We start from the raw sequence: 13,077 nt of genomic DNA on the forward strand, positions 1-13,077 counted from the left end.
AACCTAGGCAAAAATTTTGACCTTTTTTGAAAAAGTTGCTGTTATTTTTATTTTGTTTTGGGGTGTTATCTAATAGAAAAGTATTAGAGAGTAAAACGTGGTCTTAGCTGGTCCATGATAATTACCTTTAGTCATGTTCATATCCCAGGATATAATGTAATATAGTACAAGTGACTGCCACCATCACTTTTATTGAGCAGAAGGATCTCAAGAGATCTTTGAGTTAAACCTTCCTCTTGGAAGGCAAGAATGCATAGTCCACTTCTCATGCTCCTAGACACGACTTCTGTGCCAGAATGGGAATTTTTCATACATGTGACTGTGTACTGTGTAGCATGTGAAACTGTATGGGTTTGAAACATAAGTCGTTTTGTGTTCAGATCCTTAAAATCGATGTGGCAGTAAATTCTTGTGGAGAAGACAGCTACTCTGATGGTTCAAGACTTCTTTCTGAAAGATCAAATGCAGGACAGACAAATACAGGAGCTCTTGGGAGCAATTGTGAGGTATCAGCAGCTTTCCTTCAGACATCACCAGCTTTGCTATACCGTGGCTGTTAAGACACGGCACTGAAAAGGCCATCTTTTTAACAGGCATAGTCCATGAAATACTTTTTGTTGTGTATGCTGTGCTTTCCTAAGTCTTCAATTTCTCAAATTGGAGTCTGTCTTCAAAAGGCCGTGTTAGATATTCTCTTGGTTTGGATTCCAAGAATGTTAATCAGTTGGAAAAAATTTGCAATTTCAGTGTTCTGGACTGGGATTTGCTAATTCTTTCGAAGTATTGAAGAAAAAGTGGTGTTAGTAACTGAGAAAAAACCCCACAAACTAATATAAGAGAGGAGAGAATTAAGATATTTGCTGAGGTGAAACTGTACTTGGGCTACACTTCCAAAACATTGTAAAAATGGCTTCAGCAGTTCTGAACTACAGATTCAAGATTTGAAGAGTATGAACTAAAAGCAGCAATGTTTTAATTTTTGTGAAAATCCAGGTAATAGAGTAGAAGTTTTGAGCAAATACTATCTAGGAAATAATGTATGGTAGAAAAAGAAAACATGTGTGCTCTAACTTGGTAGAAAAATTGATTTCTAATGCTGTTGTTACACCTTGAAAATGTTTCATGTCTTTACTTAGCATATAATAGAATTATAGCCCTAAAAAAGGGAGAAAATATGCATCCTTTAGTTGGCCAGTACAGAAAGAGAGGAGAGGAACTTAGTCCTTGAGATACTGGGGCGGTATTTTAGCTTTAATTAGGCTTTGAACTTGAGCATTACTTTAAGGATTTCCTCAGTTCATCTTCAGGGCAGTTACAACAAAATTATTTGGTTATGATGGACTCATACTTCTAAAACCATTAGTCAGTTCTTTCCAGAATTCCTCTTCAAGATTTTTTCTAAAACCTTTGCTCATTGTGTCGGTAATAATGTATGGTATACCCTATTTCTGTAAGTGTTTTCAGATGAGAAAATTAAGCCATTCTGATTCATCATGTAATGCGGGGTAAACTAATTAAAATTCCAGGGGAAATAAATCTGGAAGTTGATGCTTCAAGAGAAGATTAATATTTGAGGTGCTACAGCATAACTTGGGAAAGGCGCTCAGATGCCAGAGGAAAGGAAAGACAGCTGCGATTCATTTTCCATTTGAGAAAGGCCATACCATCCTCTCAAAACTGATTGAGCTTCAGCACAGCATTACAGAGTGCTTTGTTTAAAAGATTGATTCACGTCAATGGTGGTTAAAAAAAGAAAAGTAGTTTCAAAGGAAAATCCACCTGAAGAACAGAGGAATGTTTACATCAAAGGTGTCTGACAGCTCACAAATAAACTTCTGTAACTTTCTGTCAAAATAACATATTCATTTCTCTTACTGAAAGTTTTAATTTAAAATATTCTAAATATGCATGAATTTATATTGGTATAGATTCAAGAAACCCAGTCCTAATTTTAGGCAGGTGTTTTCTGTGATTTCTGTGATCAATGGCCTTGCTTGCTCTGACAGCCAGATTGTATTCCATATTCAAGGAAACTTGTGACTAAAGCAGCAGATTTCCTTAAAAATAAATCTTCATGGCTGTGTTTTTTGGAAATCCCAGAAGTCGCAGATAATATATGGATATTCAGCTTTTTATTCAGTCAAATCTTAAGAATCAAGACATTTAACTGCACCGTTGGCTCCTAAAAGTTACTGTTTTACAGATTGAAATCTGACAGAATCAGGCATTTAATATATTTAATCCTCATTGCTTTGTGTCCTGTATGCTACCAATAGCAGCAATTTGTATGCCTCACCCATGTTATTCATACAAAGCATTAAGAAGGGACTCCTTTTTACAGATGATTGGAGTTTCTGGTTTTTAAGGGATCTGCCCATGGAGCTCTTCTGCTTAGAATATCCAAATTGCAGGGTTGACTGCTTGCCTTCTCGTGCAGCATGGACCCAGTCCACCCAGTTCCCAGCCTGAAGCACCATGTTCTGTTGTTGAAGCCACCTTAATTCAGTGGATGCTGGATTTTGTTTGTCTTTGCAAAAGATGTCCTATTTATGTTCTTCACTATTGCCTTGCAGTAGCTGAAAGACTTTTTTAGGTCAGTTTCTAGTCAGGAGCAATTAGGCATTGTTTAGCAGACATCTGTCCTTCATATGCTAAGTAAGCAACATGGTACAGAGCATCAGCCTCTTGTACTGTAAAGGGGCTGACACTCCTAATGAAGTCTTTGTCAGTGCAGATAAGCCTTGTCAAAACCATCCCATCATAAACAGTAGAATCAAACCTGAATTTAATTTTTCACTTTTATCACACTTATCTCTACAATTCAGTTGTGGAGGAGGTTATGATAAGATTTAAGTTCACTTAATTTAACAGTTTTCACACTGTTCTGTAAAATACAAACTTCCTCCCTAAATTTGTTGTTGTTTTTTGTTTTAGTGTAGTGTATACAGTAACACTTCATAATCCATTCAGGAGGATATGTTTGATACCTTTCACGCTTCTGAAGTGCCAGCATACGGTGCCAGAAAACACTTAAATCCTGAAATGACTTTTTTTATTTTGCAAGAACTAGTGGTTTTCTTAAAATGTAATTGCTCTATTAGTTTTTCCTATCAGAGTTGTCAAATATTTAAGATGTGTTATGCATGATAACAAAAGCTAATTAATCCAACTGATGTTGAGAGAAATATTGATAGCAAAAATTTTAAAAGGGAAAACAGAGTCTTTCTTTCATTAACAGAAGAACTATTAATTTTATGTGATTCAAAAGAAATAAACTAATATTTCTCAAGAAAGAAGCTGGTAAATATAAACTGAGAATTACTCGGGGTGGTATGATCGTTTTGTACAAATCAATTCCTTTGGCTCCACCTACAGTATATGCAGTTTAATAGGAATTTTGCCAGAGCATCTTAACAGTCTATAATAAGCATAATCTATTCTGTAAGCAGTAGATAAATAATGGAGTGAACTTTCCTTTATTTGACATAGTGGATAAGAGAGATGCGGTTTCCACTGTCTGGACCTCGTTTCAGTTTACTTAACCCTCCTTTGCATAGCCACCTCATGAAGCACTGGTCATTTAGAAGTGATGTGCCGTACAATTCTATTAACTTCCAGATCAGCTTCAATTAGAAGCAGTATAGCTGTGCTGGTGTGACAAAGCTGTTAGGTCCTGCCTGAAGCTGAACCTCTGGAGTGCGGTATGGATGCAAAAAACATGAACTGGTTTTTCTGAGAACGCACTTGAAACTGGCAGACTTGTTGGCTTGGCTCCACGCTAAGTAAAGACATAAGTAATGATGTACATGTTTGAGTTAGAGGTGTAGAGTCAGTCCTGGCCAAGAAGCAGTGTTGTCTGTGTTCTTCTTTTACTCATAGCATCCTGTGTGCTTTTCTTAGCATTATTCATTTTACCCTGCAGATACTTTGATTTTGGATGATAGTCTGTTTGGTCAGAGATGCATACAATTGAGTGAAAATGGAAATTTTACATCTCGTGAAGAGTTGTGAAACGTTATACCCATTTTTATATTCTGTATCTGTAAAATCTGTCATGGAAAACATTTTGAGTGTCTCAAACGTGGTTGTGTTTTTCTTTTAAACGTGGAAGAGCTGTGATTTTTGTGTCCATCAAGTTTCACTGTTGTTTTTTCTTTACAGGAGAAATTACTATGGTGGAAACTGGGCCAGCTTTAGTTTTTCAGGATTATTGTCCTGGATTAAAGAAAATCAGGTAAAAATTTCCCAAATTACTTCTTTTGGTGTTACTTAACGTTAAATCTTGTTTGTTTGCATAATTTATTACGAGACATACTACCACAATGCTCCTTCTCTTTGGTAATTTAACAGATGAAAGAGGTTTCTAGTTTCCAACTTTACTGGTTAAGACTTAACCATCTGGCCTAGCTTTCTAAGACTGATATGCCTGGTTTATTAATACTGTTATCTGAGACCAAACAGTCTAGTGCTCAGTCATACCTTTTGGGTTCCTGAATTTATATAGAAGCAACTGAACTGTTGTTTCGATTCCTTTTCCAGCAGTTTCTGTAAATGATAAACTGGTCTTTTCCATTTCCTGTTTGATTATTTCCCTCTCTGATGTTTCAGTCCCTTTTGGTTTTCTTGTGTGCTTTCAGCTGATTCTTTTTAACTGGGACAAAGGTAGTTACTGGATCCTTGTATTGACATGTCCTATAACCAGGACAAAAAGATTAATGTTGATAGTGTATTTTTCAATGACCAAAGTTTATCTAATTCATGACAGTCCACTAGAAATCTTCTGAAGAGGATATTTATTTAGGAGATTGAGCACTTGGACTATATTAGCAAATGGATGTTCGTATTATTTACTGAAGCGTTACAAGCCTGTTGGTCTGGAGAAGATGGAACTTTTTCAGTTCAGTCTCATGCCTTTTTATTACATAGTGCTACCTTGTGGTGTAATCAGTGGAGCTGCTCAATGTCAGAACTTAATATTCTCAGGGTTCTGTTGTATAAATTACAGATTCTTCTATGGACAAATCAATATAATGTGCAAATCACCATATTTTTTTCACATGGTCTCTGTTTGAAAATTTTGTGACAAAATTTGGCGCTATCCTGGCTGTGGCAAACGTGTCTTTTGGATTGTGTTCAAAGTTATATTCAACTCCGTTAAAACATATTCCTTTTAACACTGTATTTTCGGATTACTAGAGCTAGTAATGTAGTAAAAATGTTGGCATGTTGTAATTAAGTGACCAGCTCTAACTGTTGTAACTCAAAAAACCTGAATAGAAAAAGCATTAAGACAGTTATGATCATTCTTTTTGTTTGTTTGGTTGATTTTTTTAATACAAGATGGTACAACACGTTATTTGAGAGTACAGAGATTTATAGTACAAGAGCAGCTAGCACAGTACAAAATGTAATTTTATAATTTGTCTTTGTAAGAAAAAGGCAGATACCAATGATGAATGTGAAGATTGGAGAAAACTGATCCTTGAGAATGAAGAAGCTATTCCTCTGAGCAAGAAGGATAAAACTGTTCAACATGTAGAAGATTTCTGTTTTGGCGAGTAAGTATAAATACAGAAATACAAAAATAATTTTATATGCCCAGAGGTGAATAATCATATTGTACTTTTAGTGTCAAGCATTTCACCATGATGCCATATTGCATGTTGTTTCAAAAAGTAACCATGATCTCTGAAATGTTCTTAATGTCCTTTTGCTTTTATTGAAATCACTTGCACTTCATTGAAGCTAACTGATGCTTCTTAAATGACCTTATCGGGATGCAATGCAATTTGTTGGCCAACTTGGTGAGTTGATAATTTTCTTCTAAGCAGAAAACACAAGTGTGTTTCTAGATATTATTAGTAGTAGGAAGTTATGCATTGCCATATATTAAATTTTTCCATTCTTAATTTGGCTAAAAGCTGCTGTTCTCATAGTAAAAAATTAAATTCATAAGTACATGTAAAATGAACTAAATACACAAGAATAGGAACACAAATGGACAGTGGTACTGTAACTATAAAATATTTAATTGTGCTAAAGTGCTTTGTCATTTTTATATTCAGTGGATTTAAGTTTCTCACCAAGCAGTGCTTACCCATGATGCTTTAGAAGGAAATGCGTGGTCAAAGGCTCCGGTAACGTAATAAGTTAGCTTTTTGGGGCTATCACCTTTGTACTGTTTCTGAAGTAAGGTAACTCAGCTCTTTACATATAGTGTGCAAAAAATACATGCTTAATTTGAAATACATGTTTTTCTGAAGATTTGTTGCGTATGCACATGAAGAATAGCGTGCCATCTTAGGACTGATACGTGGTAAATATCTTCTAGTTAGTTATTCATAGAGGTACATCTGCATCTGCAGAAGTTCAGAATACAAATTTCTTTTTTTGTTTAGATTTTGAAATGGAAGTAAGATAGCTTGTTATAGATAAGTCATGCAGAAGGTAAGCTTTTCACAATGCCATGTTGAAAACCCAAGGAACAGCTGAAAGTAACCTTGTGAAGCACTAGCGTTGAACGGTGCGTAAGCATAGTAACAATGAATGGAAATTGTATGGGCCTTAATTGAAAACTGAACTATTTCTTTGTGCTTATTAATAATTTTTATCTTTTGGATTTTGCACTGATCTGAACACTCTTCTGAATTCCTGAAAGGTTCTCTGGGATAGTTAATGTAAGTTTAACCTTGAATCCCTTAGATAATATTATAGGCAGCTAAATGAAACATTGACAGATACGAATACAGAAACATGTCTTGCTCTCTGTAAACATCATGGGTAGGAAGAGAAAAAACCAGCTTGAATTACAGTAATACAATCTGAAGGTCACAGACTCAGAATTTTCCTAACTTTTATATTGCACAGTAATGGCTGCTTGACTGTCATGCAGATAAAATGTTATGCTTCTTTTAAAGCAGTATCAGTTGAATATTGTAATTGGAATCCTGTTGCATAATAAATATTGTTCGGAATCAGTACTAAATTGGATTAAAGGTTTCATTGTCTCTTAACTGTGCATACGATTTTCCTGAGAAGATGCAACACTGACTGAAGGTTGGCTCAAAAATTAGTCCTCTAGCACTGAGATTTCACACTTTCTGGAAGTGAGCATAATACTTGAGTGAGGACAAAGTAGAAGATTCTGCTGTCAAGCATTTAACTTAGGCTGGCAGTATAACGCTGTCTTTCTTGATTATCACCAAAAAAATGCAAAAGCCTACGAGGAAAAATGGTAAGATTAATAAGCCTAGCAAAGAAAAAGTTTTCCAAAGTAACTTAAAACTTCTGAAAGAGTCAATTATTGTGTTTCTGACAATTTACACGTTCTGGCTGGATTCTGTTGTTTTTGCATAACTTTTATAACTCCTATGAAGTAACCATTAAACATTTATTTTGAAAGAATAAACAGCTGGGTAGCAGTATAATATACACAGTGCAAATCTGAAATGAATGGCCTTAGAACAAAGTGCATCCATCAAAGGGAAAGAATACTGTGTCTACAACAAGCTGTATTGAAAAAAGGCAAATGGCTGAAAAATAAATAGTGAACACCTGTGCTGAATAAATTAACCAGCTGGTTGGCAATTTTTCATTTGACCTATCTGAAGGGGTTGCTGTTACAAGGCATTAATAAGACACATTCATTTTAAGATATTCCTTTGTTAGTACCATTAATTGATGAATGGTGGAAGATAATATTCTAAATTTACACAACAATTTGTCTGCAGATGTATTATTTTTTTCTGAATTAGGAGAAGAATTGTCTGTACAGAAGTTCAATTTGAGTAATTTTTATAGACAGTTCTTGCATTATTCAGGGATGTTTGTTCCTATAGGAAGGATGTCATGAATTTAGATTATATACTGGTTTTAGACTTTCATTATAAAATGTGTACAGCTGCAAATCATGCAGATTTATGTATTCATTAATGGGAATTGAGTAGAGATTTAAAATATGTAAATACAACATTTTTGTTATACTGCTTTTCAGAGTGATGTAGAAAAAATACAGTGTATTTTGAATCCAAATTTTACTTTTATTTAGAAAGTACTAAGTATGTTTGATAGAAGATTGAACTGGTCATTGAGCTTTGAAGGTTGAAAGAAAACTTGCTTCTGAATTTTTGTGTTACGAAAAACTTTAGGATGGGTTAAATAAAAGCTACATTCTTAGTTACTGCATTAATGGCAATAGCTTTGGCAGTTTTCAGAAATGCCGTGTTACAAATTCCTAAAAATACCCCAACATCCGAACAGAACCCCAAAATTTGACTTTCATTTGTATTTTTAGTAGAGATTGCTTTTTTTAAAGAACATTTGACAAAGCGCTTATCTTTCTTTGATATTTTATAGTTATTTAATGCTTGCAGTATGAAGCAAGAAGACATAATTAATGTACAGAAACAGATGTACAGACCTCTTTCATTAGTGCTTCCTTATAGTAGTTCCTGTATTTCCCAGGGCAATATGTTACCCCATTCATGAATAAACGCTTCCTGGTGGCTGTGCATAAGCTGAGAGACCTATTCCAAACTCTTATTTTCATGAGCCCACGTGAGCTCCCCGAGTTCATAAGTGAGGAGCAACTTCTAAAGGATACAGGGTTTTCGTTATCCTGCCCCCTGCTTCTGTCTGTAAGGCTACAGATGTGCAAGGGAGCGTTTTTTTATATGTATACTGGGTAATTGCTTGCTGTTCAGTGAATTTTAACCATCCTGTTAGTTACTGAAATTTTGTACTGTATGTTTGCAGGTCACATTTAAAATCATAGTTCATTAGTCTTCAGCCAAGATGAAATTGTTTATTCAGTGCATTAATGGCTTGTAGTATAAAGATAAAAAGATAGTATGAAATTGCTGCTGAACTTTTTTCACTTACAATGACGTTGATTTGATTCATCTCAGCTGGTAGTATAAACTCAAATCCTAAGTTCAAAAGTACCAGTTTCTAAGGTAAATGTCATTGAAGTTCAAGATAAAAAGAGTAGATGACATTAAAAGTGGAGATCTGCTTTATAAGAGGAATTTTAAAAAATTGTGTTGTGGAAAGCAAATGGACTATACAGACTAAGCTTGTGGTTATGTCCCTCCTTTGGACTGGCTGCCTTCATCTGCTATGCACAAATTTGTAACACTTGCATAAAAATAACATTGCTATGTAAGGGAACTTTATTCTGTGTGACTTTTACTAGAAGAGCTAATTAGAATGCAAGGTCAGAGTTGAAAAAGTAATCTGAAAGTTTTACTTAAACTTCAGGTCAAAATTGTGTGCTTCTCTTACAGACTTGCTATGAGAGTATGAGGCAAAGTAGGCTCAGTTGTATAAAGCACTTCTGTTTTCTTCCATGAGTTTGGTTTTTAAAATATCTGAGCTTAATGACTTTAGTAGTGCATTTTTGCATTTCAATTTCAAAGGGCTTTTTTTTTTAATCCACAGGAAAAACCTAATCAAATTGCTGTACTGTTTCAGTTTTAAAATATTGTATTTCTTTTTTTATGTAGCTGTGTATTGTGTTTCACCCACATGAGTTTTGATTTTCATCATAAGCTCATTCCATCTTTTGAGTCTGTATAAAGTAAGAACCCACATTTTTGGTTGTTTTCTTTTTCTGCTTAATAAAAATACCTCACTTGAATTACAGCTTTGCAATCAAAGAACCAGAATTCTGTAGTGGGTGGTACACCTGATTTGGCCAGAATAAAGAAATTCTAATGCTTTTCCTGGAAATACTTGAGGTTTCCATTCTGGCACTGTCTCAAAACTTCAAACAAATTTTTAAGACCCTTTAAAAGACTTCTTCCCCCAACCCATCCCCCCCTTTCTTCCCCTTGTGTCTCTAATCAGTCAGGATTCAGCTGAAGATGTTGAAGAAGCTGGTGCGTTGACAAAGTTGCCTGTCTTTGGAGCCTCTGGTGCTGAGGGGGTTGCTCAGGAACTGGAGGAAGAGTGCCCAGCAGCGGAGAGTGCCGTACCGGAGCCTGAGAGCCAGGGACCAGAAAAGGCTACAGGCACTGAGCCTGCAGGTCCAGTGGAAGGGAACGATACAGAAATAACCTCTGAGAATGAAAGTTCTCGCAGTGTGGCTTTAGGCGAGTCCGCTTTGGAATTTGGAAAAACTGAAGCTGCACCCTCAGAAATTCCTGCCCAAGAACACAAGAAAATTACATATTCCCAAATTGTTAGAGAAGGCAGAAGGTTTAATATTGATTTAGTTTCCAAGGTAGGAACTGAATGACTGTTTTCATGTAAGTTCATTTATTTTGCTTAAAATACTGAAATTTTAAAAAAATCATTAATGTTGAGGACGGCTGACATAGTATCTTTGAGGCAAAAAAGACACTCCTGAGAAGTAAGCAAGAATTGGTAGCCTTAAAACAAACAGGAGCTATTTCATATATGCTCTTTAGCGTTTGTTTATAACCAAAGAGACCATGAAACATAGCTCAGAATTATGTCCATAAGGATAAAATTCCTGAAATTTAGCACTTATGGTAATACCTGCAACATTGCACTTGCAAAATAGTACCATTAAAAAAATTATATGTTTAGGCAGGGAAAAATCAATCTACATTTAGATCTTTGATGTCTTTAAAATGAAAAATAATTTTCTGTTGGAGTGCTTCCTAGGTTTTAGGGTTTCCTGTGAAACTTATTATCTCTCCTCTCTATACCCAGACTAAAGCACGGAATTGTAGTAATATTGGAAAAAAAAATGATTAGTTAATCCATAAGATACACTGACTACAGTGAGTTATTGTGTTGAATTCCTACTAGTGGGCGTTTTACTGAGAACCTGACATAATGTCATACTGTTTAAACTGTAAAATCTGCCTTTTACATACTTCACAGTATATGAATATGGCCAAGCAAATGCAAGTTAAATGGAAATTTTTCTTAACTTCTGTGCTTTAGATTATCTGTGTATTCTGCAGTACAGTGAAGTGTTTTCAAAGTTGAATGCTGAATTTTTCATATTCTGCACGAAACGATTTTGCGAACCTCTGGAAACTGGTGGAAAAAAAGCCTTTCCTCAATAACTTATTAAATTCTTTGTGGAGACAGTACAAAATGCACTATTCCAAATACTGTCTCTGTGTTCCAAAGGTACATAACTCTTCCATGCACCATTGGAATGACATCATGAAAACAATAGTGAGTGTATAGTGGTTTAGCAGATAATGCTATTTTGTATCCTTTTTATGCTTTTTTGGTGCCACTGTGTTACATGGTGTTAATTGCAATGAATTCCAGAAAATCTGACTGAAGTGTGGGCATCAGGGCAAGACTAGTAGTTGGTGTTGGTTTCTCTCTGGCACTGTGACAGACTTCCTCGCAGTGTCCTTGTTGGTGTTCCAGTAAGCCTTTATCTTGAAAATTCCTGTGTGATTGTGCAAATTCTGTTACTCAAGGCCATAAGACTTGAAGCAGGTTTAAACTAATCTCCAGTGCTTTTCAGTTCAGGCATATGTCTTGAGTTAGTAGTTACATTTCTGTCCCTTCAGTATTACATAATATATCTGTAGCTTATAGAAAGAGTAAAGGTAGACAGAATATAAATTAATATAACAGAATATTAAGACTGAATCTTAACTGCATGTTTAAGGAATTTACATTTAGAAAATGTGGCATTATCATTTCAGGTAATTTAAGGAACAGCTGGTGATGATTTACGCAGATAGCGTCATGTACTTCACCGATATTGGGAAATGAAGGTTATAAAATACGGTGTTCAAGGATATGTAGCATACAATACCAAGAAATTATCCACAATGACAATGCAAAAAATTGTCCCAGGCTATGACTGCCAGACTAATAAAACTAAATGAGCAGTAGGCTGACACCTTCTCCCTTTCTCTGCTGTGCACTGCTTTGTCTCCTCCATTTGTATGGTTCTTCCATTCAGTTAATATTACTTTGCACATACTACATCTTGAAGCTCTTTTTTCAGTTTTTATTTCACGGTGTGTACTTGTAAATAGCTATAGAAAGCACCTTACAAATGAATACTGTTGGTATCACTGTTTTCTTCCAGTGTAAGCACTTTTTCTTTACTCACTGTTTTCTCTTTTTCTTCACTGTGCAGTTGCTTTACTCCCGAGGTCTGTTAATTGACCTTCTGATTAAGTCAAATGTTAGCAGATATGCGGAGTTCAAAAATGCGACACGAATTCTTGCCTTTCGAGAAGGAAAAGTAGAACAGGTATTGTAAAACAATGTGTTGTGTATGTTTAATACCATTTTTTTCAAGTCAAGAAACTTGAAATTGGTTTCTTGAGAGTTTTGTAATAATAAGCTAGTGTTTTTCGTTAAGATTCTGATTTTTATTTCATTTCTGGAATGAGAAGGTGTTTCTATGTGTTACATATAATTTTAAAAAAAATCTAAAATAAGAAAGTCCATTCCAGTATGTTATTGACATAAATCTTTGCTTCATGTCAAATATTTTGACCATGGTTGACTTGGCAGTTAATTCTTAAAGAATTGTAGGGTTTAGGTTTTAAGATTTGTAGGATAGGCTTGATTTGTGTCTCTGCTACTTAGAAGAGATGTCGTTGGTGTGATAATGGCAACAAAAGATTTTGGCACAGTTAATTATTGCAACTCTTTTGATTAACTCTGCAGTAAGATGTGCAAGGGAAATTGAAGGGAAATAAAAATGGGAAGAGGCTGAAAAAGATTTAAAAATATTTTTATTGTGGAAAATTGGTAACTTAGTATAGTTATAATAGGAAATGATGGAAATAAATATGTAAGAAAATAACTATAATAAAAATAGTAATTTAAAATATTTGTTAGGTAATCTGTAATGTTGCTTGATACTTTTCAGATCCAGAGTATGGAAAGTATCTGAAATTATTAAAAAATATATTCCAGGTACCTTGTTCTAGAGCAGATGTCTTCAACAGCAGACAGCTCAGTATGGTGGAAAAGAGAATGCTAATGAAATTTTTGACATTTTGTTTGGACTATGAACAACACCCTGATGAATACCAAGGTAGTGTTTCGTTGAACAGTGTACACTCTCTTCTTACGAGTTCATTCAGTTGTGCACAATGTTGATAACTCTCCTGTGTT

General features: G+C 35.0%; 1 protein-coding gene across 1 annotated transcript in view; it reads left to right on the forward strand.

Moving 5' to 3' along the window:
- CHM (CHM Rab escort protein) overlaps nt 1–13,077 on the forward strand; it is a 70,171-nt gene that overhangs the window by 17,038 nt on the left and 40,056 nt on the right. Inside the window, exons 3-7 of the mRNA XM_005236764.4 lie at nt 4,162–4,234; nt 5,434–5,558; nt 9,847–10,222; nt 12,086–12,202; nt 12,877–12,997. Coding sequence (XP_005236821.1) covers nt 4,162–4,234; nt 5,434–5,558; nt 9,847–10,222; nt 12,086–12,202; nt 12,877–12,997 — 812 coding nt within the window. The remainder of the gene's footprint in view (nt 1–4,161; nt 4,235–5,433; nt 5,559–9,846; nt 10,223–12,085; nt 12,203–12,876; nt 12,998–13,077) is intronic.

This window comes from Falco peregrinus, chromosome 13, assembly GCF_023634155.1.
Source record: "Falco peregrinus isolate bFalPer1 chromosome 13, bFalPer1.pri, whole genome shotgun sequence".
In the NCBI taxonomy this organism is placed as follows: Eukaryota; Metazoa; Chordata; class Aves; order Falconiformes; family Falconidae; genus Falco; species Falco peregrinus.